General features: G+C 23.8%; 8 protein-coding genes across 8 annotated transcripts in view; 3 read left to right on the top strand and 5 right to left on the bottom strand. All coding sequences in view use genetic code 6, as the record gives it.

Annotated features, from left to right (window-relative positions):
• TTHERM_000773801 (vacuolar proton-inorganic pyrophosphatase) overlaps positions 1-1,697 on the bottom strand; it is a gene marked incomplete at both ends in the record, with an annotated part of 2,293 nt that extends 596 nt beyond the window's left edge. The window contains 6 exons of the mRNA XM_012799601.1: positions 1-211; positions 266-370; positions 423-572; positions 632-724; positions 813-1,018; positions 1,153-1,697. The exon at positions 1-211 is cut by the window's left edge and continues 194 nt beyond it. Of these exons, the coding sequence (XP_012655055.1) occupies positions 1-211; positions 266-370; positions 423-572; positions 632-724; positions 813-1,018; positions 1,153-1,697 (1,310 nt within the window). The remainder of the gene's footprint in view (positions 212-265; positions 371-422; positions 573-631; positions 725-812; positions 1,019-1,152) is intronic.
• A 923-nt stretch (positions 1,698-2,620) lies between these two features.
• TTHERM_00773800 (hypothetical protein) lies at positions 2,621-3,134 on the top strand (the record flags this gene model as incomplete). The annotated part of the gene is made up of 2 exons (XM_001031633.2): positions 2,621-2,758; positions 2,814-3,134. The coding sequence occupies 2 exons, from the start codon at positions 2,621-2,623 to the stop codon at positions 3,132-3,134; spliced, it is 459 nt and encodes a 152-aa protein (XP_001031633.2).
• Positions 3,135-3,272: 138 nt separating this feature from the next.
• Positions 3,273-7,869, bottom strand: TTHERM_00773790 (DNA repair protein RAD50, putative; the record flags this gene model as incomplete). The annotated part of the gene is made up of 13 exons (XM_001031632.3): positions 3,273-3,341; positions 3,406-3,548; positions 3,597-3,769; positions 3,846-3,952; positions 4,000-4,185; positions 4,236-4,937; positions 4,985-5,637; positions 5,694-6,801; positions 6,855-7,059; positions 7,140-7,294; positions 7,353-7,454; positions 7,509-7,685; positions 7,738-7,869. The coding sequence occupies 13 exons, from the start codon at positions 7,867-7,869 to the stop codon at positions 3,273-3,275; spliced, it is 3,912 nt and encodes a 1,303-aa protein (XP_001031632.1).
• A 768-nt stretch (positions 7,870-8,637) lies between these two features.
• On the bottom strand, positions 8,638-11,298 carry TTHERM_000773789 (hypothetical protein; the record flags this gene model as incomplete). The annotated part of the gene is made up of 6 exons (XM_012799600.1): positions 10,969-11,298; positions 10,516-10,867; positions 10,146-10,336; positions 9,935-10,086; positions 9,660-9,876; positions 8,638-9,510 (listed from the first exon to the last, which is right to left on the bottom strand). The coding sequence occupies exons 1-6, from the start codon at positions 11,248-11,250 to the stop codon at positions 8,638-8,640; spliced, it is 2,067 nt and encodes a 688-aa protein (XP_012655054.1). The 5' UTR covers positions 11,251-11,298.
• Positions 11,299-11,868: 570 nt separating this feature from the next.
• Positions 11,869-16,561, bottom strand: TTHERM_00773780 (hypothetical protein; the record flags this gene model as incomplete). The annotated part of the gene is made up of 5 exons (XM_001031631.2): positions 11,869-14,933; positions 15,010-15,171; positions 15,263-15,461; positions 15,591-15,766; positions 15,976-16,561. 5 exons carry the CDS (start codon positions 16,559-16,561, stop codon positions 11,869-11,871), a joined length of 4,188 nt encoding a protein of 1,395 aa, XP_001031631.2.
• A 1,165-nt stretch (positions 16,562-17,726) lies between these two features.
• Positions 17,727-20,101, top strand: TTHERM_00773760 (EF hand protein; the record flags this gene model as incomplete). Its single annotated transcript, XM_001031629.2, has 11 exons — positions 17,727-17,865; positions 17,963-18,109; positions 18,225-18,299; positions 18,413-18,561; positions 18,617-18,666; positions 18,719-18,774; positions 18,833-18,980; positions 19,036-19,342; positions 19,395-19,485; positions 19,547-19,864; positions 19,929-20,101. 11 exons carry the CDS (start codon positions 17,727-17,729, stop codon positions 20,099-20,101), a joined length of 1,653 nt encoding a protein of 550 aa, XP_001031629.2.
• A 461-nt stretch (positions 20,102-20,562) lies between these two features.
• On the top strand, positions 20,563-23,238 carry TTHERM_00773750 (cytoplasmic dynein intermediate chain; the record flags this gene model as incomplete). Its single annotated transcript, XM_001031628.3, has 13 exons — positions 20,563-20,603; positions 20,760-21,003; positions 21,077-21,296; positions 21,364-21,452; positions 21,562-21,641; positions 21,696-21,792; positions 21,866-21,991; positions 22,049-22,455; positions 22,499-22,595; positions 22,658-22,792; positions 22,847-22,946; positions 22,997-23,097; positions 23,176-23,238. 13 exons carry the CDS (start codon positions 20,563-20,565, stop codon positions 23,236-23,238), a joined length of 1,800 nt encoding a protein of 599 aa, XP_001031628.3.
• Positions 23,239-23,712: 474 nt separating this feature from the next.
• TTHERM_00773740 (arrestin) lies at positions 23,713-24,714 on the bottom strand (the record flags this gene model as incomplete). The annotated part of the gene is made up of 1 exon (XM_001031627.1): positions 23,713-24,714. One exon carries the CDS (start codon positions 24,712-24,714, stop codon positions 23,713-23,715), a length of 1,002 nt encoding a protein of 333 aa, XP_001031627.1.
• Positions 24,715-24,877: the final 163 nt, after the last annotated feature.

Here is a 24,877-nt window from a genome sequence, read left to right as displayed (position 1 = left end):
ACACCAATCATACCACAAAAAGCGAAATTTAACCAAGCGTTTGGATATTTCTCAGGATTTAAAAACATATAGCACAAACCCATAAATCCTATAATTCCTACTAGCATAGACACTCTATAGCCTTTCTTCATTACATCTAAGGGATCTTCTAATTTTCCATATGATGCGTCATATTCTGGTAATCCTTTCTTTGTTCTGACAAAATGCATACCTAATTATTTAAACCTATATTAAAACCTTTTTAGCTATGATATTTTTTTAATACCAACAGTAGAAGCAAATAAGTCTAGACAGTGCACTGCTAATGGGAAAAACATGAAGCTAACTTTTACACTTAAACTAAACTTGGCCTCATGAGCAAGTGTTGCACCTATAAATAGCTAAATTATAGAAACAATTAAAATATATAAATATTTTTATACCTAAAATCATTGCACTAATAATTTCAGCTGAAATTGATTCGAATAAATCAGCTGCTTAACCAGCACAATCTCCTACATTATCGCCTACTAAATCAGCAATTACTGCAGGGTTTCTATGATCATCTTCAGGGATATTAGATTCAACTTTACCTAAATTTATTTAAAATGCAATTAATGAAAATAAATATAAATAAAAAATAAGTCTGTACCTATTAAATCAGCACCAACATCAGCTGCCTTGGTATAAATACCACCACCTAGTTATGCAAACATAGCCACAAATGAGGCACCAAATCCAAAGCCTATATAATTAATTTTTAATAGTGGTTAATTTTATTTAGCTATTTGCATAAATTTCTTTGATTTTAAATAAGCATTAGATAGAGTTACCAATAATTAACAGAGGAATTTAGTCAATAATTTCAATAACCATTTCAGGCTTAGGTAGAACAGCTCTATAATAGAAATATTGCATCAAGAAAATAGTTGATATACCCATGATTGCTAAGGCTATGTTAATTGCTGCTGCAAAGTACCCACCTTTAAAAGCAATATTAATAGCTTCGTCATAACATCTACTAGCAGCAGAAGTTGTTCTTTTTAAAAATATATTATAAAATTAAGAAAATCCTATTGCTTCTTATAAAATAAAGATATTTTTAGTAATAAATCCTCTTCTATAGATTTTAAACTAAGCACCTAAAATATTTTTTTTACTAAATTGATTTACCTTACATTTGCTCTGACACTAACCCACATGCCAGAATATCCAGAGAATGCTGAACAAACAGCTCCTAGAATAAAACTTATTCCCGAGAATATGGAAGTTGCAGTACTGGTAATGACTAGTTTTGAACTATCTCCAGATTTATTGCTTGATTAAAGTTGAGGTGGTTCTCTGAAGTAATAAATCAACATAATAATCACACAAAAAAAGAAGCTGAGTTTGAAAATAGTTCCATATTATGCTAGGAAAAATCCTTCAGAACCTTCTTGAATGTAAAGTGCCATTCTCTACATTTCATCGCTTCCTGGCTTACTTTTCATAATTTCAACTAAAATATGGGTTGCATAAATCAAAGCCAGTATTGCTATTGTTATGCTCATAATTGCGAATTTTAGAGCAGAATTTAATCCAAAAAGGTTTAAAATAAACCACATAACAAAAGGTGTTGCTAGAAAACCTATTTTGATTCCTAACATTAATCCTGATGCTTCTAACTTTTGATGGAAAACTGTTAAGGAATCAATAAATTCCTTTGATGCTTGCCTCATATTTATTATTTGCAAATTTTTGATAACACGTTTGCTTGCGTTTTAAATTGCTTTTTGATAAAAAGATTTAGAAGTTATTTGATAAATATCTGTTTTTTATATATTATGAAATAAATTAGTAATATTTTAATATGAGCAGACAGATCAATCATACATACATATAAATAAATATATTGGAACAAATCAATTAAATTATTAATATCGTGGTTGAACAGAAATAAATATTACTCCTTCTTTTAATTTTTTAATTAACTTAGCAATTTCTTCTTACATATTATTAAAAAATAATTAAGAATAGTATCAAAAATTCTTTAATAAAAAAAGAATTTTCATAAAAAGTGTATGATTTTTTAATAGTTGATAGGATTACTTTAGATTTCTTTTATTCGTGATCAATAAAAATTATTTAATCAATTAATAATTGCTATACTAACTATTTATTAATATTATAAAATGCATCAATAGCTTCACAGAAAATTCTTTATTTTTGGCTCTTTTATCAAAATTTCTTTTAAAAACTATTTTTAGTATATTTTTATGTAAATTCTTTTATAAATCAATTAATTGTTAAGTTACTCCTAGCATTGCAAGCCAATAAAAATGTTTAAATTTTGTTTTCCAAAAATTCCATCTTCACATTGTAGTGTTTTTTGAATTATGTTTATCTTTATTTAAAGTTTATAGTAGAAGAAATATTTATCTAAATTAAAAGCATGCAAAGCAAATTCTACATTTTGGTGCAAAGAATTATTATTAAGTATTTATTAAGATAAAAGGATATATCAAACCAAATTACAAAGGTTAGAAATTGCTTTTTACAAAATATATTTATTTAAGATTATAAGCAATTTCTTTTAAAGCTAAAGATAAAACAACAAACAGCAAATAACAAGCGTTTTCAACCAATCTCCTAAATTAAGAAAATGAAATCTAAACAAAAGCAAAAAAAGAGAAGTAACAATTAATTTTGGAATACAATCTAAGAAATCCGTAAAATGACAAATGATCACATGAATCAAAAAGAAAAGAAGCATTTTGCAGCATCAGAAAAGGGTATGAAGGTAATAAATTAATAATATCCTAATTTATATGTTTAAATTTTTTTTATCAATTTAGCAAAAAGGTTAAAAAATGCCATTGAAAATGCTCTAAGGTATTAGATCTAAGATTATAGATACTTATAAAAAGCAAAAAGAAAGAGCTATCACTGAAAATATTTAGTATGATTCCGTATAGAGATTCCATGATACAAAATTCTTAGAAAAGCATATTAACAAAAAGAAATAAAAATCTGAATATCTCAAGAACAATTACAAATATAAAGATATGAAAAGTAAATAGTTTGGTGACTTTAAGGGAGGTGTTCTTAATGTATCATCAAAAGATTTAAAAAATTTAAATGGTCCTACAAAAAAAATTCAAAAAAGAAGAAAATGATGGAAAAAACAATATATTTATCTATCAATATATGATTGACTAATTAATTAATTGATATATATAAAATTACTTTAATATATTTAAATACAAATAATGTATAAAATCCTTTTTAGAATTATTAAATTTATCTTTATACTTTCAATCTGTTTACTTGTTCATCAAAGCATTTTTATAAGTTCTTCTTTCAATTAGAGAACATCCATTTTCCTTATTTTATATTTATTAGAATATCATTCAATATTTTGTTTTATTATAAAATTATGAAATTTACCTTATATACGTAGTAGAAGTCACTACAATGTTATCTCTGCTACATTAAATGAATAAAATCTTTATCATGTGAAATTATGATAAGTTGGAAAGACGATTATCCTTTTCTGGACTCTATAAGTTCACATAGTTGCTCTCCCAATTCTAAAAAATATTTTATAAGTTTAGAATGTTAACGAAAATATTATTTACTTTAGGCATGAAGCTTATCAAGATTTGTTGTAGGCTCATCAAGTGCAAGGATACCACAATTCATAGTAAATGCTTCAGCTAATGCTAACCTAATAATGATTGAAGCAAGAACTTTTTAACCAGCACTACATCTGCCTTTCATATCTATCTCTTTGAGATCTTTATCCTTTTCGCTTTTTAAAATATTTTATAAATTAAAAATTAGGAATAAAGAAAGAAAGTAAATAAGTAAGTTATTTATTTATTTACTCGTAGATAAACATAACAATTCTATAGTTATATATTTTTTTGCCTCTTCCTTCTGCTTCTTCTGCTTTGATCTCAACTTTAACAATATCTTAGCCTTAATAAATTTTCTAAAATAAAATAAATTTAATAAATTATTTGCTTTTAGTATTTTTACTTTCCAAGTATCTGCAATGCATTTATTAATTTATTCCATCTTATCCTTATGATAGTTAATTAGTGTTTTATCAAGCTCCTCTAAGTATTCTTAGATGTCTTTTAGCAATCCATTTTTTACTTCTAACTCAACTAGTGCTCTACAATATCTTTCTTCAGCCTGATCATATCTGGCTATTGCCTCTGCCTAATATATAATTTTAATTTTTTATTAATTTAAAAATTTAAAAGTTTTACATAATTTTTTTCTAAAGCTTATTTTCTATATTTGCAGGTTTCTTCAAAAGCTTTTATTTTTTGTATTTTATCATATCCTGCTCTCGTTTATTGTTAGATTTTCTCTAAAATTGCTTACTATTCTTTGAGAAGTTGTTCATTTTGAGCTAACTCTTTTTCCACCTAAGATATAGAAACACCAAGTTCTAGATATTAGATACCTTTTGTAAGATTGTCAAATTCTTCAGTCTGTTCTTTCAGTTACTCTATAATCTTTACTAGTTCTTCTTCATTTTATTATTTCGATTTTTCCTTGATAGCATACTCCTTTTCTAATTAAGCGATTTAATTTTCTTATAATTTACTTTTTTACTTTCCTTTGGCTTGCTTAAGTTCTTTATATTCTGTATAGGTCTTTTCGTATTTAGGAAGGTATTCGCCAATCAGTATTTTGGATTAGTCGTAAGTTTATTAAACTTTCTAAAGCTCTTGTGTTTATTCACTTACATTTTTTTTAAGCTCTTATAATAATTTGTTTTATGATTCTATATCTTTTTCAATATTTTATAGTTCAGTGAGAGATGTTTAATTTTATTATTCATAATCTTTAATATCTTTTGTGTTTCTTTGAATTTGCTCTTGTTCTTCTTTTAGCTTATTTTAGCAGTTTTTTCTTAACACTTCTGCTTATTGAAAACTAGCATTAGAGTTCGCTTTTTTGTTCTATAAATTAATAATATTTAATTAAAATTAAATAATAATTAAATTACATTTTCTTAAATAAGCAGGCTGTTCAAAGACTCTAACCTTTAGTTATTTTGCTTATAGTTTTTATGGATTTCTTCAACTTTTTCTGGTGGTATAATATTTTAATTATCAATATTTAGTAATTCAGGATTTTCAACTTAAAATTTCTGAATTTTATTCTTCAAGTTATAAATTTATCTTTATGTTTTAATGATTTCACTTTAAATAGTATGTGCTTTTTCTAGTTTAGCTAATTGAGCTTCTTTATTAATAAGTTAATTGACTAAATTTTATAATTGCTCTTGTAGTTCTTTAACCTGAATTTATATCTCTTTAATCTCAGAGTTATTCTTTTTTTATTTAGCCCTCAATTCATTATACTAAACGTACTATTCCTTGAGTTTTTTCAATTATTTTTTCTCAAATATTTTTTATTCTTTAAGGGCAATACGCTCTTGTATATCTTTTTCTGCTTTTCTTGATCTATCTTCTTAGGATTTAGTTATTTTGGATATATTATCTTCATTAACATCACTTTTACAAAATTTGCACTTTTTCTTCTCAGTGCAATAATTTAGAACTTATTTATCAATTAATAAGCAAGTTTGCTTTTCAATAATGCTATTTTTTAATTCTTCTATTTCTTCTTTAATTGATTAGTATTTTGTATCAAAATCTATAGTAAAAAAATTTATTTTTTAGAAAACAATTATATATTTTTTTTTTAAATACCTGCATTATTGTCTTAAGCAATAATATCGAGTAAATTACTTTCTTTAAAAGTTTAAGTTATTTGATTTAGTTTTAATTCAAAAGCTGTTTCTATGTCTTCATTTAGCTCTATTCTACCTTCTAATTTCGAAATTTCTGACTCAAGTTTCGATTTTTGCTACTTTAAGCTACTTATTTCACCCATGCATTACTTTCTTTGCTCACTCAAATGTTCGTCTTGTGAAATTTAATATTATTCGTATTCTTTTTGCTAAACCTCCATAGTTTTATTTATTTCATCAAACTAGCTTGTCATTTATTTTAGCTCTAAATATTTACTTTGCATTTTAGACTATGAGTTAATAATTTCAATTTATTTTGCTAATCCAGAATTTTGCTATCTAATATTATCTATTTAGTCTTAGTATTCTTATATCTTTAAGTTATATTGTTCACTATTTTTTTTAGACACCTCCAATAATTAAATTGACTCTTCTAAATTTTTTTGAGTGTTTGAAGATTTTAGTTTTCCAATTTCTTCTTAAAGCTATTCAATTCTCTTTTGAGAGTGCTTTTTTTTTTCTTTAAGTTCAGCTTACCTTACTTAAAGTTTTTGTAAATTTTGCTATGTTTAGTGAATAGTATCTTGATATTCCTGTACAGAGTTTTTTAAAGAAAATGATAATGTTTTATATTCTGATTCTATTTAATCTTTATATTGGTTAGCCTCTTTCAGCATAATCTCATCAGAATCAATAGATTTATGCATAATTTCATTTAATTTTTATTTAATGTTTTTGAGATCTTAATGAACTTATTTAGTATTCTTATCTGATGATTTCAAATTTTCTATTTCATACTTCAACTTATCTAAATCCCTTTTTTCTGTTTCAATACTTTCTTCAATTTCCTCTTTCTTTATCTTCAAATCTTAGTTTTCTTTCTTAAGATGATCTTATATTTTTTTTAGTGTATCAATATCTTCACCTAAAAAATAGTGTCTACTGCAGCTACTTAATATTTATTTCTACTATTTTTCCATTTCATTTTTGTTCCAATTACAATTGCAAATATCTTTATTTAAGTTTTCTATCCTTATTCTGACTGTTTCTTCATCTTCAATTCCTTTCTAAAATCAAAAATAAAGCTTTTTTACTTATTTTAAAATTTTAAATAAATTACATTAAACAAATTATATTCGTTTCTCATTTTTTCAAGATCTACAGTAGCTTAGAGTAAATCTTCTGCTTCTTTTGCAATCAACTATTTCTGAGAAACAGCCTCATCATATCTTTGCTTGTAGTGCTACAAATTAATTTTCGTTTCTGAAGCTTCTTTTTTAATTTCTTTCTGTTACTTATGCAAAGTTTCTTAAAGTTTTGTGAATCTTTTTATTATTTAATTAAGTATATTCTAAGATTGTGAAATATTAAAGAAAAAAAAATTAATTATTTTTATTTGTATTACTGTTTAGTATCGAAAAGTTCATCGAAAATACTTTTTAATGTTGCACTGTCACCAAATGGCCAAAGACTTTCATCTTAGTGACAAAAGATAACATTTTCAAAAACAGCTTTACTAACACCTAATAACTGTGGGACTTATTTTTCAATTTCTAAACACTTAAAAATAAATAAAATTATTTATAAGATAAGTCAAAATTATATATTTTATTTATACTTTATGATCTACAGAGATATCCTTTCCTGTATTCTTATCTCTAACTTTAATCGTAGCATCTTTCGAATCAAATGTAAATTTTCCACTCTTTTCTTTTTTTACCTTGTATAAAATACTTATTTTAGTTGTTGATTAAGAATTATTATTTAAAATTACCTAGAATAGTCTTCTAACTAATATTTATTTTTGATTAATAGCCTTGAAAATTAACGAAATTGACCCCTAACTCTCATTTGAACCCATCAATCTTGGATCCTTAATAAATGTTTTTCCTTTGTCAGAGTTTGGAGGAAAAGAACCAGTAGTGATTAGTTTTAAGCATTCTATTATAGTCTAAATAAGTTTAAGTTAACTTTGTTAAATTATTAAAAAATAAAAATATTACTGACTTGCCAGCTCCGTTGTTACCTAAAATCAGAGTTAAAGGTTTAAAGAAGGCTATTTCTTCATACTTTTCACTGTTTTAATCCCCATAACTTCTGATTCCGTAAATTCCTAGCTTTTTTAAGTAAGACATATTACTACTTTCTACACCTTTTAATATTGTTTTATTTCTACTTATTCTAATAATTTGTCAATAATCAGAAAATATTTATCAAACTAAAATAGATAGGATAATAAATTCTTTTTTACAATATTTATATTCCGCGGTATTTTAAAGATTTACCTTTGCGAAACAAGATAGTTTGAAATTTAGCAAGATTAAGTAAAAAAATAAGTAGTATGTTCAAAAAATAAAAAATAATCATTGATTGGTTGCCGTATATGTAAAAATCAATCTAGCATCATTAAATATAAGCAGTTAAAGGATATTTAAAGTAATTAAAAAGAAATTAATTTATTTTATTTAAAAAATTTAATAAAATAAATAAATAAATATTATTTTAATATTTAAACAAATTTGATTTAATAAAAAGTGTAAAATTTCAACATTTATTTTTAGAAATTTAAATTCAAAATTATGGCATTTTAATATCATCATGAATATCATGAATGATAATATCCAAATAACATTATCTTTTGAAAACGTATTTGAATTAAAATAACCAATATGAGTATACCTTATGTTAGAGAAAACAAATGGTATAATAAATTGAGTTTTATGAAAATTTTTATAACAGGATAATATAATTAATATAAACCTTGCTGTAACAGATATGTTATTTGCTATAGAACAAACAAAAAAATAATAAAATTACTAAAATAAGTAAAGAAATTGTTTTATTAAATTAATAAAAATACACACACACACGCTGTATAATTAATTAATTAATTTATTTATTTATCATTAATTCTTATCAAAGTCAACATCAACAAAATCAACTTCAAGGAAATTTCCAGATACAACAATTACTGCACCTTTTTGTAGTTTGAATAATTCAGAGTGATTTTTATCATTATTTCCTTTAAATGCAACGGTAGTGTACTAGTCTTTCTAAATAGCTGTAGCCATAATGTTTTAGTTGTAATCCATACAAATCCATTTTTTAAATTCTTCTTTATAAATAAAATAGCACTAGAATTCTTTAATAGAATGGTCTTCAATAGGTATTTCTAATCCTTTAGCTGTTCCTATGGTAAAATAACCTTGTTTTTTTTCTCTTTAAATTTAATTAAACTTCTTAAGGGTCTCTCTTATTTAATCCTCACATTCCAAATCACACCAGTCTAACTCTAATTATAAATAGCACTCACCTTTTCTTCTTGTGCATTTCGTTGTCATATCCTTATTAGGGAAACATCTGTAATCTTCTTCATCATCTTTTTACTTCTTCTTTTGATTTTTAAATTCTTAAGTAACAAATTAAGCTTGCTCATCATCAATTTTTTCATTGTTCATCTTCTTTTAGAAATACTCTTTAATATCCTTCATACCTCCTTTCTTCTTTTCAAAAGTTTTATGCTCATCTTTTTATGTTATTTCATTTTCAACTTTTAATCCTTCATCCTCATCAGCAATATTCTTTTCTTTGTAGTCTTTAGGGTCTTATATTTCTTTCATTTTGTCAGCTTTGCTTTTAATCTAAGCAAGAGCAGGATTATTTTTTTTACCTCTTCTAACAGTTGGTCCATCTCCAATAATACTCTCTTCTTCCATTTTTTCTACTACTTATTCTTCGTCAAGAGGTACTACGCATTCTGTTACTATAAAGCAAACCTACATTTATTTTTATAAATAAGTTTAATTGATTAAATTCAATCGAAATATTTTAATAAGCTCTTTCTTTCAAAATGTTTTTAAATTCTTAAAAAAAATATATGTAAAATTTATTGAATTAAATGAGATGATCTGAATAATATATATACCTTATCAGATAAAGTGATAACTGAGCCTTTGGTGATAAAGCAACCATCAGTCATCACCAAGAATTCAGTAGGATTGGTAGTAGATATGCAATAAGCATAGTAATCATCCTAGTCAGACTTAATTACAAACTATCTTTTACTGATAGTCATTTCCTTTTATCCAAAATAGACGTCACAAGGAATAAGGTTATTATTATTCATAGCTTTTCTTCCAAATCTAAATGTAATAAAAAAGAAAGATTAAATTTGATTATAAAATTTATTGAAAATGATACCTAACTGGCTTACGAATTTTTTCTCTGTCTTTAGATTATCTCTTGTCTTAGGGAACGACTCCATATTCATCAATATAAATTTATCTAGGGAATAAAGGATCAAAGTTTGGTGATTGCTTTTTTAATGTTAGGACTAATTTGTATTTGTTTTTCTATTTTTTAAATGTATATAATTAGTATTTAATTTAGTAAATTAACTTAATTTATTAACCTTTTCATCAGATTTAAAGAATTCCTTTTCTGACAAGAATTACTCTCTTTCATATGGATTACACCAAACAAAAGTAAAGAAGTCATCAACATCACTTAACTAAATTTAACCAGTGTTATCAAAATCAAGATAAAATTCAAGTTTCTTGAGGTGTATTTCTTTGTGCAAAGTTTTATTCAGATATTGATGGCCTTTAATAATTTTTTAAAATTAAAAAGGATATTTATTATAAATAAAGAAGAGAAATAAATTAATAGAAATATTCTAATCTCATGCGTGCGATAGATAATTTGATAGAAAAATAGACACGGCTGGAGATAAGAATTAATTAATGTTCTTATTTTAATAAACTATAATCATATATTCTTACAGAAAGCTTTAAGTCCTTCATACACATCATCAGCTTCAAGTGTTGCTTATTGAGTAACTGTGTGGTCAATAATGAAATATGGACAATCAATTTTATAAGGTTACTTATTCTTACCATATTTCATCATTTCAGTTTGACACTTAAAGAATTAGCTATCTATTTATCTGTATTGTAATATTGTAAAATTGAGAAGTGTCAAATATTTTTAGAACTCATCCAAAGAAGTTTTAGTTTCTATCTTAACAATTCCGTTATTAAATCCCTCAATACCTACTTTAATTAAATTCTATAAACCTTCTTAAATATTTTTTATTATTTCAAACTCGTCTTCATATTTTGAATTAAATTCAAACTACATTATTAGTGAATAAATAAAAATAAATTAATATATTTATTTGAAACTTTACTCAAAAAAGTGTTATTTCTAAAAAAAATAAAATAAATTTTAATTACTTTAAGCTTCTAAACTAAAGTTCTAATATTCAAAAAATCTCCTTTAATTTATTAGAGAAATCTCTAAACAGAAGGCTCTATATTTGATGATATATGAGTAAAGTTTTACTAAAATATAGTTTCAAGCCATCTATGAAGAACCCAAAATATTTCTTGACCTAAATATCTCTAAAAGCTAACTCTTTTTTAGTTTTCAGAAATAAAATTTTAAGTATCTTTAATAATTTCTATGACTTCCTTCAACTATTCCTAACAAGTTTTAGAAAAATTATCTTAGTTCATTTGCTTTTTTTTTACAATAAATAAAGAAATAGTTAACTTATATTTTTATTAATAATTATTGATATTTACTTTTATTCAATCAAACCAAATGTCCACAGCCTAAATTTTGTTTTAAAAGATTTTTTTCGAAATCTTAATACAAACTTGATTAATTTCTAATTAAATAATTTGAATATTAATTCTATTAAAAAAATAAAATTCTTTTAAGCTTTAACCTTTATTGATTAAAAAAAAAATAAATATAAAATTATTATTTATATTTTTCGCAATATCTCTGAAAAACGCAAAAAAAATTTTTTTTCAAATCATTATACAGAATATTTATTTATTTATTCATTCATATATTTTATATTTATTAATTTTCTATTTTAAAGAAGGTAAAAATAATATTTTTTATTAAATACTGTTAAAATTATGGACATCTATTTTTTATGGATTGATATCTGTTTAATTATTTACTGAATTTGTTTTTCATTATAAATCAAATACTATTATATAATTTATATATATTTATTTTATGGAAAAATGCTACAAAAATTTTTGTAAATGAAATTTTTAATTTAAAAATTTTAAACATAACTAATTCATTGATTGATTGATTGATATTAGTATGGTTTATCATTTTTTTTATGGAGTTATGTATTCTTAAGGCTATTCTTAGTATTGATTTGTTACCTGAAACTAATTACTGCTTTGTGAGTTTTTAGTGAATATTAATTGATTATTAGAGTTATTTAATTACTACACAGTATTACTTGATAACTGCTAAGGAGTATTTGTATTTGTAACTATCATATTATTGTTTGTATTTTACATTGAAGAAGAAGTGTTTGTTAAAAAAAAGTTGTTATTTGTATTATTTATGCTTTAATTTTAAAGTGGGGTCGAGTAAAAGTTTGACTTTGCAGGTGTTGTGCCTATAGATGCAGTATAGTTTAAGCTTTCAGAGTGATTCGATTGAATCCCAGTAATATTGCTATAGTTTATAGGATCTTAATAGTAGTTAATAACTGAATTAGGACTCTTAGGAAGGGAAGGAACAGAGTTTTTACCACTTTTCTTCAGTTAACTTTAGCTTTTATTCAAGTCAGGGCTTTTTAAATTCATTAATGGACTTGTGAATGTGTCACCTGAAGGGTATACTTTTTCTGAGCTATTTGAACCTTTGTTGTATTACCTATCAGTAAATCCTCCTGAGCCAGATTGGTGCAAATGGGAATTGCTTTGTTAGAGGAAAAGTATAAATTATTCTTGTTGTAATTATTGCTAAGGAGATAAATTTTTAATGTTAACACTACCACCAGTTGAGGAGTATGCACTTGTTAAATTAGAATTGCTATTAGTATTATAATTATTGCTATTTTACGGGGTCTTGTAAAACAGAGTATTTTGTTACTAACCTGAACTTCCATTAATTTAACCTGTTTGGTTGCTATGAGTTGAATTCTACCCTGTTTTTTAGTTTGAATGTTAAATGTAACTCATAGGCTGTAACGGTGATTACTAGTTAGCTAAAAGTGACTCATTTTACTGCTTTTTTATTTATTTCAGTATTACTTCATTTTAGTTCTCTATATATCTTGGTTACGTGACAACTTATTAAGATTACTATTAAGTCAACTACTTTTACTTTTCTCTTGAATTATGGATATGTTACTATTATTGACTATCGTTCGTAGAGTAATCATTTATATTCACTGGGTTGCTGCAAATAGATTATTTTTAAAGATAAATTTATTAAATATTTTAATTATTTTATTATTAAGTGAATTCATCATCGCTAAATTCTGCTCCTTCAGGGAATAACTGCTTCTTACATAAATCTATTCCTTTTTTCTTTTCACTTGAGTTCAAAATCTATTATTTATTATTTTGTTATTGGTGCTGTTGAGTTATATGTGATGAATTTCTTGCACTACTCTCTTGGCTAATGTTGTTTTGATTTACATTAAAAGTACATTGATTTTATTATGCTAAAAGCTATTACTGTTACTTAATAAGAGTCTACATTTGCTGCTTATTTTATTGCATAACTAAATTTTGAAAGTTTTAGGTCTACTTCTTAGAATTTTCAGCAGTTAAATCAGAATTATTTTTAACAGAAGGTGCAGATGAAGAAATTGATCCTAGGTTTCCAGTTGTAGTAAAATTCTAATCTATTTGTTAAGATTGTTGCTAATTAAGCTATTTTTAATTTTCTTAAGCTGCCTACTTTTCAAGGATTTCAGATTCATATTGACGAAGATGCTTGTTTAGAGTTTCTTGCATTTTAAAATAGTTTAACTGATTCTAAAACATTTTATACTCTTACTTTTATTTCTCTTAGGTATTATTTCTTTTTGTGTTTTTTCTATCGCTATTTATGTATTCATCTCCTGTGTATGACTCAGTCATGAGCATGTTGCTCAAAAATTATCCACTTTGTTATTAAATTTGAGAGTTATTTTGATGTATAGTTAAAATATCCTCTGAAGGTGAAAGAAGTTCTTTGCTAAAATTCTTTGAATGAATTTATTGTTTTTATTTTTCAAATGAAGCTGTTTCTCGAGATTCGCTAATTGTAGTTTTGCTAGCAGTTCTCTGGTTGTTATTGTTACAATGAGATTGATTTATATTCTGTTTTTAGTGAGTGGTAGCATCTGATTATGGTCCTCTTTCATGAGTGACTGGTGTCTAAAAATCTTAATCATTATTTTATTCTTTCTCATACATATAATTAACCGTTTCAGTTTCTTCATGCTAATTTTAATTCAGTTATGCACTATTAAATCTTCCAGTATTGTTTATATTTTAATTATCTAATCCAAGCAAAGTCTTTTTATCTTTTAGGGCTTTTTCCTTGAGTTTTTCAAAATTCAAAGAGGCGAGAAAAGGATCGTTGCTATCAAATTCTTTTTTTAATTCTGTAATTTCTGAATTTAAGGCCTCCTTAAATTTTTTGAATTCATTTAATTTCTTTTATATTATGTCTTTGCTTTCACTACGCTAGATAGGTTGCTAATGATGAGTATGTATATTCGATACGACAGAGGATCCAGAAGTATTTATACAAAGTTACAAATTCTATGCTTTAGAATCAAGAATTTAATTCATCATCATGTTACTGCTATCTTAGTTGATAGTTGGTTTATAAGTAGATTTACCATTTGAGCTGGTATTTATTATTTTACTTGTACTTTTAGATGTTGCTTTCTACAATTTTGATGGTTTTTAATTTATTTAATTTGATTGTAAAAATTTCAATGCACTCATATTGCTACTGCTCACACTACTGCTTGTATCAATTAATGAAGGCTTTTTACCTTTATCTAATTTGCTTAAGTAATATTGTGCTTTTTCTTTTTTCTACTGTTAGATTTGTTTGAGTTCATTAGTAAACGTATTTACCTCTTAGCTAAGGCGATTTTTTTATTGTTTTTTAACTTATGCTTATTATAAATGTGTAGTTGTCTCTCCTTCACTTTTCAGATAAGTAGGGTGATAAGAAAGATTTTTGCTATTAGAAATGTTTGGTTATTTGTTTTATTTATTTAGTTAAATTTCTTCTTATGAGCTATCTGATGAATCAAGAGAGCTTAAATCTATATGGAGAATACCTTATTTATTAAAATCATTTATTGTGCTACTCACAGATTTAGATTTTCTTCTTGCAAAAACTTTCAAGCCATTGAGTGACTTTTACTCTTTTAATTTAAAAACAATTTAGACAAACAAACAAATTATTTTAAAATAAGATAAAAAAGCTATTAATTATTTTACTTGTTTATTATACATTTGAAATGTTTACTAAGTTCAAAAGTTTTTCTTTAGATTTGGATAACTTAGACATTGAATTGTTTGGGTTTTTTTTAGCTGTTGTTAACTATGCAGCAGTGGTAGTAGAAGGACGAAGATTAGATTGACTTACTCTGCTTTCAATAGCTATTTTGATAAGTAATAAATTAGTAAAGTAAAGGAAAATTTAATAGAGTGATATAAGTAAAAATAAAGCGAATTAAATTTGTAAATTTACCTCTTGTCGTGTTTAAAGTTAGCTATTTTACAAGCTGAATATCAAGTTAATAATTGTTTATATCTTATCTTAAGTTTCCAATACTCATATTAGATTGTTTTACCAACATTTTCAGCTCTCTTCTTTTTTATTTTTCTTTTTCTAGCTTTTATTATATCTTTAACATGCATCTTTTTAGCATCTCAGTTTCGTTCTGCTCCTATTTGGTAATTTTTTAAAAAAATAACATGATTAATTTTAATCATAGATTTTCTATCCTAGAAAATAAAAAGTTTGATAGTAATAAATTATTTGAAATATAATTTGGCTGTAAATTTTTTATTCTTACTTCTTTTTATGGTATATTAGCATCTGCTGTTTGCTTATGTGGTAGGAGTTTGCTCATGAGGCTAGATTAGTCTCCTGCTTCGGAGATTAGGAATGGATTAACATTGTTGTTTACAATTAGATGTGCGTTATCGAGGTCTTCTAAAAAACTATTTTTTTTTACCTAACTACTTCCTGCTATAAAATAAATTTATAAAAAAAATGGTAAGCCTAAATATAGAACATAACTTGGTCGATAAATGATTTTATTTGATGTAAAATTTACTTAAAAAAATATGACTTTTTATTTAGTCTATAGTAAACTCTACAAGAGACGGGTAAATTATATTTGAAATTTGAAATAAGAACTAGAAAAGAATGAATTCTATGTAAAATAATGTAAATACCTTTATTAGATACAGATCTTGCGGTAGAGTACTAAGTAAATTCATTTGGGAGGATACTAATTTTTTTATATTTTCTTCTTTCTGTATCTGTTAAGATATACCCTCCTGTAGATCTCTCTGTAGCAGGGCCTTGAATTTATGAAAGCTAGTTAATTTTTTAAGAGTTTAAATTCTATGCAAAAGATAGTTGCTACTATCCTTATGACAGCTATTGTTAAAAATTTTATAAAATCTAAGAGTTCTAATTTTTGTGAATAATATTTTAATGGTATTATTCTGGAGAAGTGCTCATAATTTTCTTTTTAAGAGTTACTACTTTATTTTATATATCATCTATTTATTCTCTAATCTCAGAAGAGTTATTTTCAGCAAACTTTAATGCATTTTGAGAGTGTTAGTCATTTGTTTTTGAAGTAGGAGGACCTTCGTTAAACTACCCACTTCCTAAAATAGAGGGATCTTTCTTCTTCTGTGGAGTCTGCCTTGAAGAAAGAACAAAAGAAGAAACATCCTGCTTATTGTTATTAGTTAATGCTAACTTTTCATCATGCAGTGGCGACATAAATGCTCTCCATGTGTTTGACATTTACTAAAAACCAAATGAATTTTTTTATATGCTATACCACTTTAATTATCTTTGATAATTTATATAGTTTCTTATAAATCTTAGCCAAGCAAGATTCTTTTGATATTTTACCTAATTTATTTATATCAATAATTTATTTTACAATCAATTTTTTTCAAATTTCCATTCTTTTATTCATTTATTTTAATTGATAAGCTTGTCTTTTCGTCATCTCTTTTCTAGTTTGAAATCATTCATTTATTTTTTTATGAGCTTTTAAAGCAATGCTTTATTATTATTTTTTTTGAAATTCCGCTATTTTTTGATTTTATATCGATCACTCATCTTATTTATATAAAATTTTATTACAAATATTTAGATTATTTCATTTCTAAGGTAAACACATCAAAAGCAAATTAAACTCAAAAGTTCTGTTCTTTAATCAAAAAATTGAGCATTTTTATATTGATGAAATTTAATGGTAAATATTTATTTTAATTAGTTTCTAAAAATAATTAAAGCACATAGAGTTTGAATAGTTTCAGTATTTAATTATATTAATAATTTTTATCAATCAAATTGTTCTAAACAAATCCTAGAATAAACCCAAATGGGTTTTTATTGTATTTTTAACATAATAAATCTTTAATTACTTAAAAAAATATAATATTAACTAATTTTTATCTAATCTATTCTAAAATAAATTGCAAATTAAAAATGCTCTCAATAAAATTTTATTAAATTATATTGAAAATAAATTTTTTTGAATAGAATTAAAATTTTTTTTAATTTAATTGATATAGAAGATGACTTTTGTATTAATTAATAAATTAAAGTAAATTTCATTTATTTATAATTATTTTATTAAATTTATGTATATTTTTAAAAAACAAACATGGAAATATTTTTTTTAATTTAAATTAAATATTATTTTTTTCTACTTTAAAATATTAAAAAGTAGTTAATATAAAAAAGATTAACAATTTTAGTAAATGTTAGTTTTTTTAGAAGCATGTACTCATACTGTATGTATATATTTGTGCTTGTATTAATATTATAGATTATTTGCAAGAATTTTGATTGAATTATTAATTTTAGAAACTTTTCTATTTAGTATTATTTTAATAAATCAACTAATATAAAAAAATAACAATTAATTTTTTGGTATTAAAATATAATTACATTTATGGGGTCAGTTTCATCAAATTCTTCTGGAACTGAAGATTTAGGAGGATTATAAAACATTCCTCAAAATATAAGATAATTTGAATTGAAAGTAGATTTAAATAAAGATGTACATCCTACATTAAGATAGTTGCTTTTTTGTAAATTACAATAATATTTTACTATTAAAAAATTATTTGCTTTTATAGCTTGAACTATCAAAGCTGATAGTAATTAATTTATAAATGATATATTTAGGGTCTTTAAATGACATAAGATAAGTTTACGAAAAGTTTTAGAGGAGGAGTAATATTCCGTTCTTAGATATAACTTTATTTTGTAAGATAGTTCCTTTTACTCGCACAAATGCTATGTATATATTTAGACACTTTTGCAAATAATCAAGTAGAATTCATTAAATTTAAATATGAATTTCATATAAAAAATAAAATATAATTAATCTATTTTTTTATTTCTCTAACAATCTTCTTTCTTTAAAATATTTTAAAATAATATATAGGTCTTCTGTCAGTTTATGAATTTCTCTGCGTTCTTGTTATTACATCATATACTCATTATATAAATAAGATACATTGTAACTAATTAATTAAATTCTAATTTTTATATTAATTGGTTGTTTTTACTGAAGCTTCTTTTCTTAGTTAAAGATATTATAAAATTATTATAACATTAAAAATATTTAAATAGTTTTATATATACTCTTTGATTTGGATTGCAATGGAGGAATATCCTTAAATGAATTATTAATTATATTTAAATCAATTATTATGGGCTATTGCAAGCTAACTGAGACTGAATTACCACCTTATAGTACTTTAGAAAAATTTGCTAAACTTGTACATTTATCATATTTAGATGAAATTTATTTAATTATTTTATTCTAATTTTTAGATGTTCTTAAAATCAGATATTTAAGCTGACAATTCATTAGAGCTAAAAGAGTAACTACTTAAATAAAATATTGTAGATTTTATTTATTTTATTGACTTATAGAATTATAGAATGGGTTGAAGGAAATGGTAAGGCTATGGAACTGTTTGCAAGATTTGGTAATTTTTATTACAATTATTTAGAATAAATTATAATAGAATAACTTTTTTAAATTAGAACCTTAGTACAAAATAAAAGAAAGTTTCGAAATATTCTTGCATTTTAAGAGATATACTGAAGATGATGCATAAGAAATGCTTAAAATGATAAACAAAGCTAATAAATCTGAATATTATCATAATGATATTTAAAAAATTATAGGAGGGTAAGTTTTATTTTCATTATGACTTTTAAAAAATTGTTTTTTTTAAATAAATTAGAAAATATGGAAAAACCTCTTCTTACATGTAAGGCACAAAGAGCTTTAATAAATAAAAAGCATAAAGTCTTCCTAAATTATTAAATCCAGGTGTATTAACAAATTAAGCATAGAATCCTAATAATTCCAATTTGCCTGAATCAATTGAAGAGTAAATAGAAAATGATATAATTGAAAAAGCTTTGGATAGTCATGCAAAGAAGTATGGAGATAAAGAAATGTAAGAATCTAAATCGCATTTTAATCTGCCTTAAATCATGAAAGCTTAATCTCCAAAAAAAGGAATTTCAAAAAATATTATCATCATAGTAATTTCTTTTCAATTTATATAATTTTAAAGACAAATTAATGATGTAATAGTAAGGAAATACTCTAACTAGGAAATAAGTGTTCAGTTTAAAAGAATATTTTGATAAGTTGGCTGGTAATAATCAGCATATTAATATAAAAGGTATAGAACTAAATATTTATTTATTCATAATCTCATATTAATTATGTTTTATATAATTTAGAGTTTACTAAGGCATTTTAAGATAAACCTCATATGAAGAGAGTAACAGCTAGTTTGTTTAATTTTTTAGACTCTGATTAAAAGGGAATGGTAAGTTTTGAGTAACTACTTGTTAAGCTCTATCCGTCATTGACTAAGAATAATTTAAAGCTCATAAATACATGGATTAAGTAGTATATAAAAACATTTAGTGCAGAAAACAAGGATTTATTGATGGAAAAAGATGAAAAAGTAATTAAAAGAAAGAGAGTCTTACCAAGGACAGCTCTAAAGCGTATTAAAGAAGTTTTTAATCACTTAGATGAAGATCAAAAAGGATGTAAAAAATATTAATAAATAATAAATAATTTTAATTAACTATCAATTTTATTTTGTACAAATAGATATAACTTAAGAAGATCTTAAGCAGCAATTCACTTATGGTTATACAACGAAAGAAATAGATGAAATCTTTGAAAAACATGATAAAGATAGGGATGGAAGATTAACAATCGATGATTTTATAAGAATGATTTTACCTTCTGACTATATAATAGAAGAAAAAGATGAACAATGAATTAAAGAAAGAAACACTTTGATATATTCAATCTATAAATAAAAATCGTGCAAATGTTAAAAAATTTAATATAAAATGATAAAAAATATTTATTTTTTAACAAATCACTTTTCTAAATTTTAATTTTATCTAAAAAGAAAAGCTTTTTAAAAAATTTATATGTTATTTATTTGTTTGCTTGCTTGTTTAAAATAATTTTTATATAAAAATTGAATGTGAATTAAATTATGTCAGCTAAATGAATTGTGAATAAATACAAGAAATTAAAAAAGTAAGTTTATCAAAAACTTTTTATTAATTTAAAACAAATTGAAAAATTAAAAAAGCAAATAAAATTTTGATAATTTTATTCAAATCAACCTAATAACTTAATTAGCAAGATATCGTTTTTATTATTATTAGATCTAAAGTAAACACAGCAAATAAATAAAAAAAATCAGAGAACCAACTAGCTTTCAAAGATGAGCAAAAATATTGAAGACTACAAAAAAAAGCTTGAGGAGTAAACATATTTTTTAGATTTTCTAAATGTTATTTAGGTTTAGTTATTTTATGAGAATATGTGAGGGAAATAGGCTTAGATATAATTTGAAATAAATAAATGCAAAAATTAAAATTAGAAATAGTATCTTAAAATTAAATTATTTTTGTATAATAGATTAAAAAAAGGTAGAGCAGCTGCTAGAACAACTGAATAAATAGTAGGAAATGTTTAGACTAGCTAGTAACCTGTTTAAAATATAGATAAAGAAGAATAAAAGGAAAGCTAGTAAACAAGTTAGAGTCATTTAGATAATATTTCTAATTAACATTAAGAAGCAAGTAGCTCATCCTAAAAGAAACTTAGGACTTTCAATTTAGAAATGGATAAATAAGTTATAGAAATTAGCATTCCTCCTAAAGTATTTCCTATTTTGACTTAAAACAAGAATACATTATTCAAATTTAATATTTCTTCCTTAAATCATATGATAGGAAAAAATTCATTATGAAAGAGAAATTTAATGCGATTTAGAAGTAGAACAACAAACTCATAAACTTTTCCATGGAACTGGAAATGAATCAGAAAGCAATTTCCAACATGTTTAAGTGGAAATTGAAAACCCCGATGTATTCTAAAATCCTCATCAAGTTTCTTCTTAAATAGCTGCCTCAGCTCATAAAGCATTACAATAACCTGTCCTACCTTCTAAAGGTATTACAAAAATATAATTAGACTCAATAAATTATCTGAAAATATTTTGATGTGTAAATATAAAAAGTTGAATTAACAGGAGAAGACATAAGTCATATTGTAAAATCTAAAAATTTCCTAGATTTTTTTAATAGAAGTTCTAGATTAATAGAAAAAGTAAATTTTTAATAAAAATATATTTTAAATCAATAAAAAATTTATTTATAAATTAATTAATTAATAATTAATTTAAATTTGGAGCTAAAATTTATATAAATTAACATAGGCAATTACTAACAAAGACGACAGCAATCTCTATGCTTTAATTGATGTTATTGGAGATAAAAGCAATTCAAATTTACAATAGTAAAATTTAATTTAAAAAACAAGCATTTTACTTACAATTAAACATTTTTAAAGAACAGGTATCAAAAGTTATTTATAACACTCAGTCAAACTTACTGATCAGTAATATGGTACCAACAGAGTAGTTACTGGTATTGAGTGGTCTCCTCATGTAATTTCATTACATTTTAATTTTTTTTTCTAACTTAAATAATAAATTTTTTAATGAATTTTTATTATTTTAGAGAAATGATTTAGTTCTAGCTTCTTATTCCCAAAATGAATAAGGAAATATAAATGATCCTGTTGGGTTAGTTGCTTTGTGGTCTTTATCTTTAAAGACAAGACCTGAATTCTACTGCTTCAGTTAGGTATAAAAAATACTACTATCTATTTATTTTTTTAAAATAATTTTAAATAAAATTTAGTCTTAAGTTACTTGTGTCAAATATAATCCATTTTAAGAAAATCTCGTACTTGGTGGACTTTATAATGGCTAAATAGTTTTATGGGATTTAAGAGCTAAGAGTACACCTATACAGAGAACTACATTCACAACTGGTCATTCTTATCCTATATACTCTTTAGATGTAGTCGGTTCTGTAAATGCACATAATATTATTTCTATTTCAAATGATGGTAAACTTTGCGTTTGGAATATGAACATGCTTACTTAGCCTTCTAAAACTATTGACTAATTAACTTATACTCCTCCTGAGAAAACAAAATAGGATATAAATGTTACTTGTATGCAATTTCCTTAAGGAGATGCTAATAATTTTTACATAGGTTCTGAAGATGGTTCATTCTATAGAACCTAGTTACACTCTAAGACGTAAATACTATTTTTCAACAATTTTTTTTAATTTTATATTCAGATAAAATAATAGTCAAAGCATGGTAGCAGCTGTTCATGCTCATGATGCACCTATCTCTTCATTGAGCATTAGTCATGATCCAACTGGCTCTCATTAAGTAAATTTCAAATATCTATAATAAATTTATTAAAATAAAATTTTTTTCTTTTCAAATTAAAGCTTTCTGGTATGGTTTTAACTTCATCTTTTGATTGGACAGTAAAATTATGGAATCCTAAAGTCAGTGGAAAACCTAAAAAAGTACTTACATTTGATTGCTCTGAAGATTATGTCTATGATGTTGCCTGGAATCCTGTATTCATATTATAAATTTATTAATAAAAATATTTATATTATTCATTTAATTAGGTTAATCCTTCACTATTTTGTTGTGTTGATGGCGAAGGATACTTAGATGTCTGGGATTTATGTGAAGATATCGAAAATCCAGTTTACCATGAATAAGAAGGTATAATTAATTATAATATAAATTTACTTTATAAATATTATTTAAAATAGATAAATTTGCTCTAAACAAGTGCAGATGGAGTTTAGATGGTTCAAAGGTAGCAACAGGTGACTCAAGAGGCAATCTTAGCATTTATAATTTGGATAAAAAAGTAATTATTTATTTCATTATTCATTATTCATTTTAAATTATAAAAACACAATAATTAAAAACTTATTTTAAAAAATAGTACCTAAAAATAAATGAAAATAAATTAAGCAATATAATTGATTTATATGAAAATAAATAATGATCAAAGATAATAATACTATTTTTAATTTGTCTTTATATTTTTTTATTTATTTTAAGTAATTTTTAAAATTAATTTTGAATCATATCAAAATGTAAATATTTAAGCTCTTTAAAATCAATAAGTTTGTTTTATATAAAATTGTTAATTTTTATAATTTAATTGAATTATTTTTCTAAAAATGTAAATAATAAATATAAATAATTTTCCAAATCTTAATAAAAATAATAAAAATAGTTTTACAAATCTTGATAAAAATAATATAAATAATTCTACCAATCTTGATAAAATAAAATAAAATTTATTTCTTCTTCTTTTAAAATTTCTTTAACCTAGATAAATTTTCTTAAAAAAAAAAATAGTTAAAAAATTTATTATAAAATTTTAAAAAACTCAGAAAAAAATTTTGAAATTTTACACTCATTTTTATTGCTAATGTAATTCTTATTATTTTTAAGCAATTTAATATAAATTAAATCAAATTTATTTTAATTAAACTGGATTCCAATTTTTATTCACAAGTTCATATGGTGTATCATTATCATTTTAAATTTAATCCTAAGCAGGTATTATGTAAATTTATACAAAAAAGCTTTTTTAATCAATTGCACAACATTTTTTAGTAGTATTTGGAACTATTTCAATATAATAACCTAATTGAATTAACTAACCTTAACAAGTTAATTTAATATTTTTCTATACTAAAAACTCGACTACTTACTAAATACGACTACCTTTCACTAGAACACAAGCATTTTATTCTGTTTTAATTTCTGTTTTTGTTGAAGTACCTTTATTTGCTTTCATTTCAAGTCTTCTCATAAACTTAACTGTGAAATTAGATAATTTATCTCTACATTTACTAATATCTATATCCAACCTTACCTTGATAATTTCATTTGGAGAGAAGCAATTACTATTTAGTTACACGTTATAATTAATTAAGCTAGAGGTACAGCAAAATGTAGATGTTCTAATTTTTGTATAAGTAATTTATTATTACATTTATACTTTTTACCCTATAAATATTTCTTTATTTCCACTAAGAGGTTTTACATTAGTTTTATTTGAGAGAATTTATGCAGTAAGTACATATTTTAATGAACCTTTATCTCCTTCTTCTTCATAGAAAAAAGATGAAGGAAGCTTTTCTGCAATTTTTAGTTAAAAAGGTATTTAATACTAACCAGGTTCAATTTAAAAGTCTTTTCTATTAGAACCATTAGCATAGTCATAGATGAGTAAACTATAATTTAAAAAATTATTAGACTCCTTTGCGTAGGTAGTAATGTAATCGTCTTCACCAACAAATTCAGAAAATTTAATATTAATTTCTTCAATACCTTAAATTCTAATCTAGAGTAAATTTCCATGAAAAGGTTTTTCAAGATTAATGTAAATCAAGCCCTATATTGTTTCATTACTTAAAAAGTTAAGTTTTTAAAGATAAATATTTATAAATGTTTTGAGTTATTCCATATTATTATCAATTAAATCTTTTCTGTTTTAGTTTTTTTAATTTTTTTTTAATTTATAGATATAGAATTATTTAAGATTCCAGTATGCTTATTCCATAAACAAATTACCAAGCAAAGTTACTTTAATAGCTCAAATATAAAGATTTGGTTTAAAATATGCTGCA

Source organism: Tetrahymena thermophila, assembly GCF_000189635.1.
Source record: "Tetrahymena thermophila SB210 genomic scaffold scf_8254449, whole genome shotgun sequence".
NCBI classification, from domain to species: domain Eukaryota; phylum Ciliophora; class Oligohymenophorea; order Hymenostomatida; family Tetrahymenidae; genus Tetrahymena; species Tetrahymena thermophila.
This window is presented reverse-complemented; position numbering and strand designations above follow the sequence as displayed.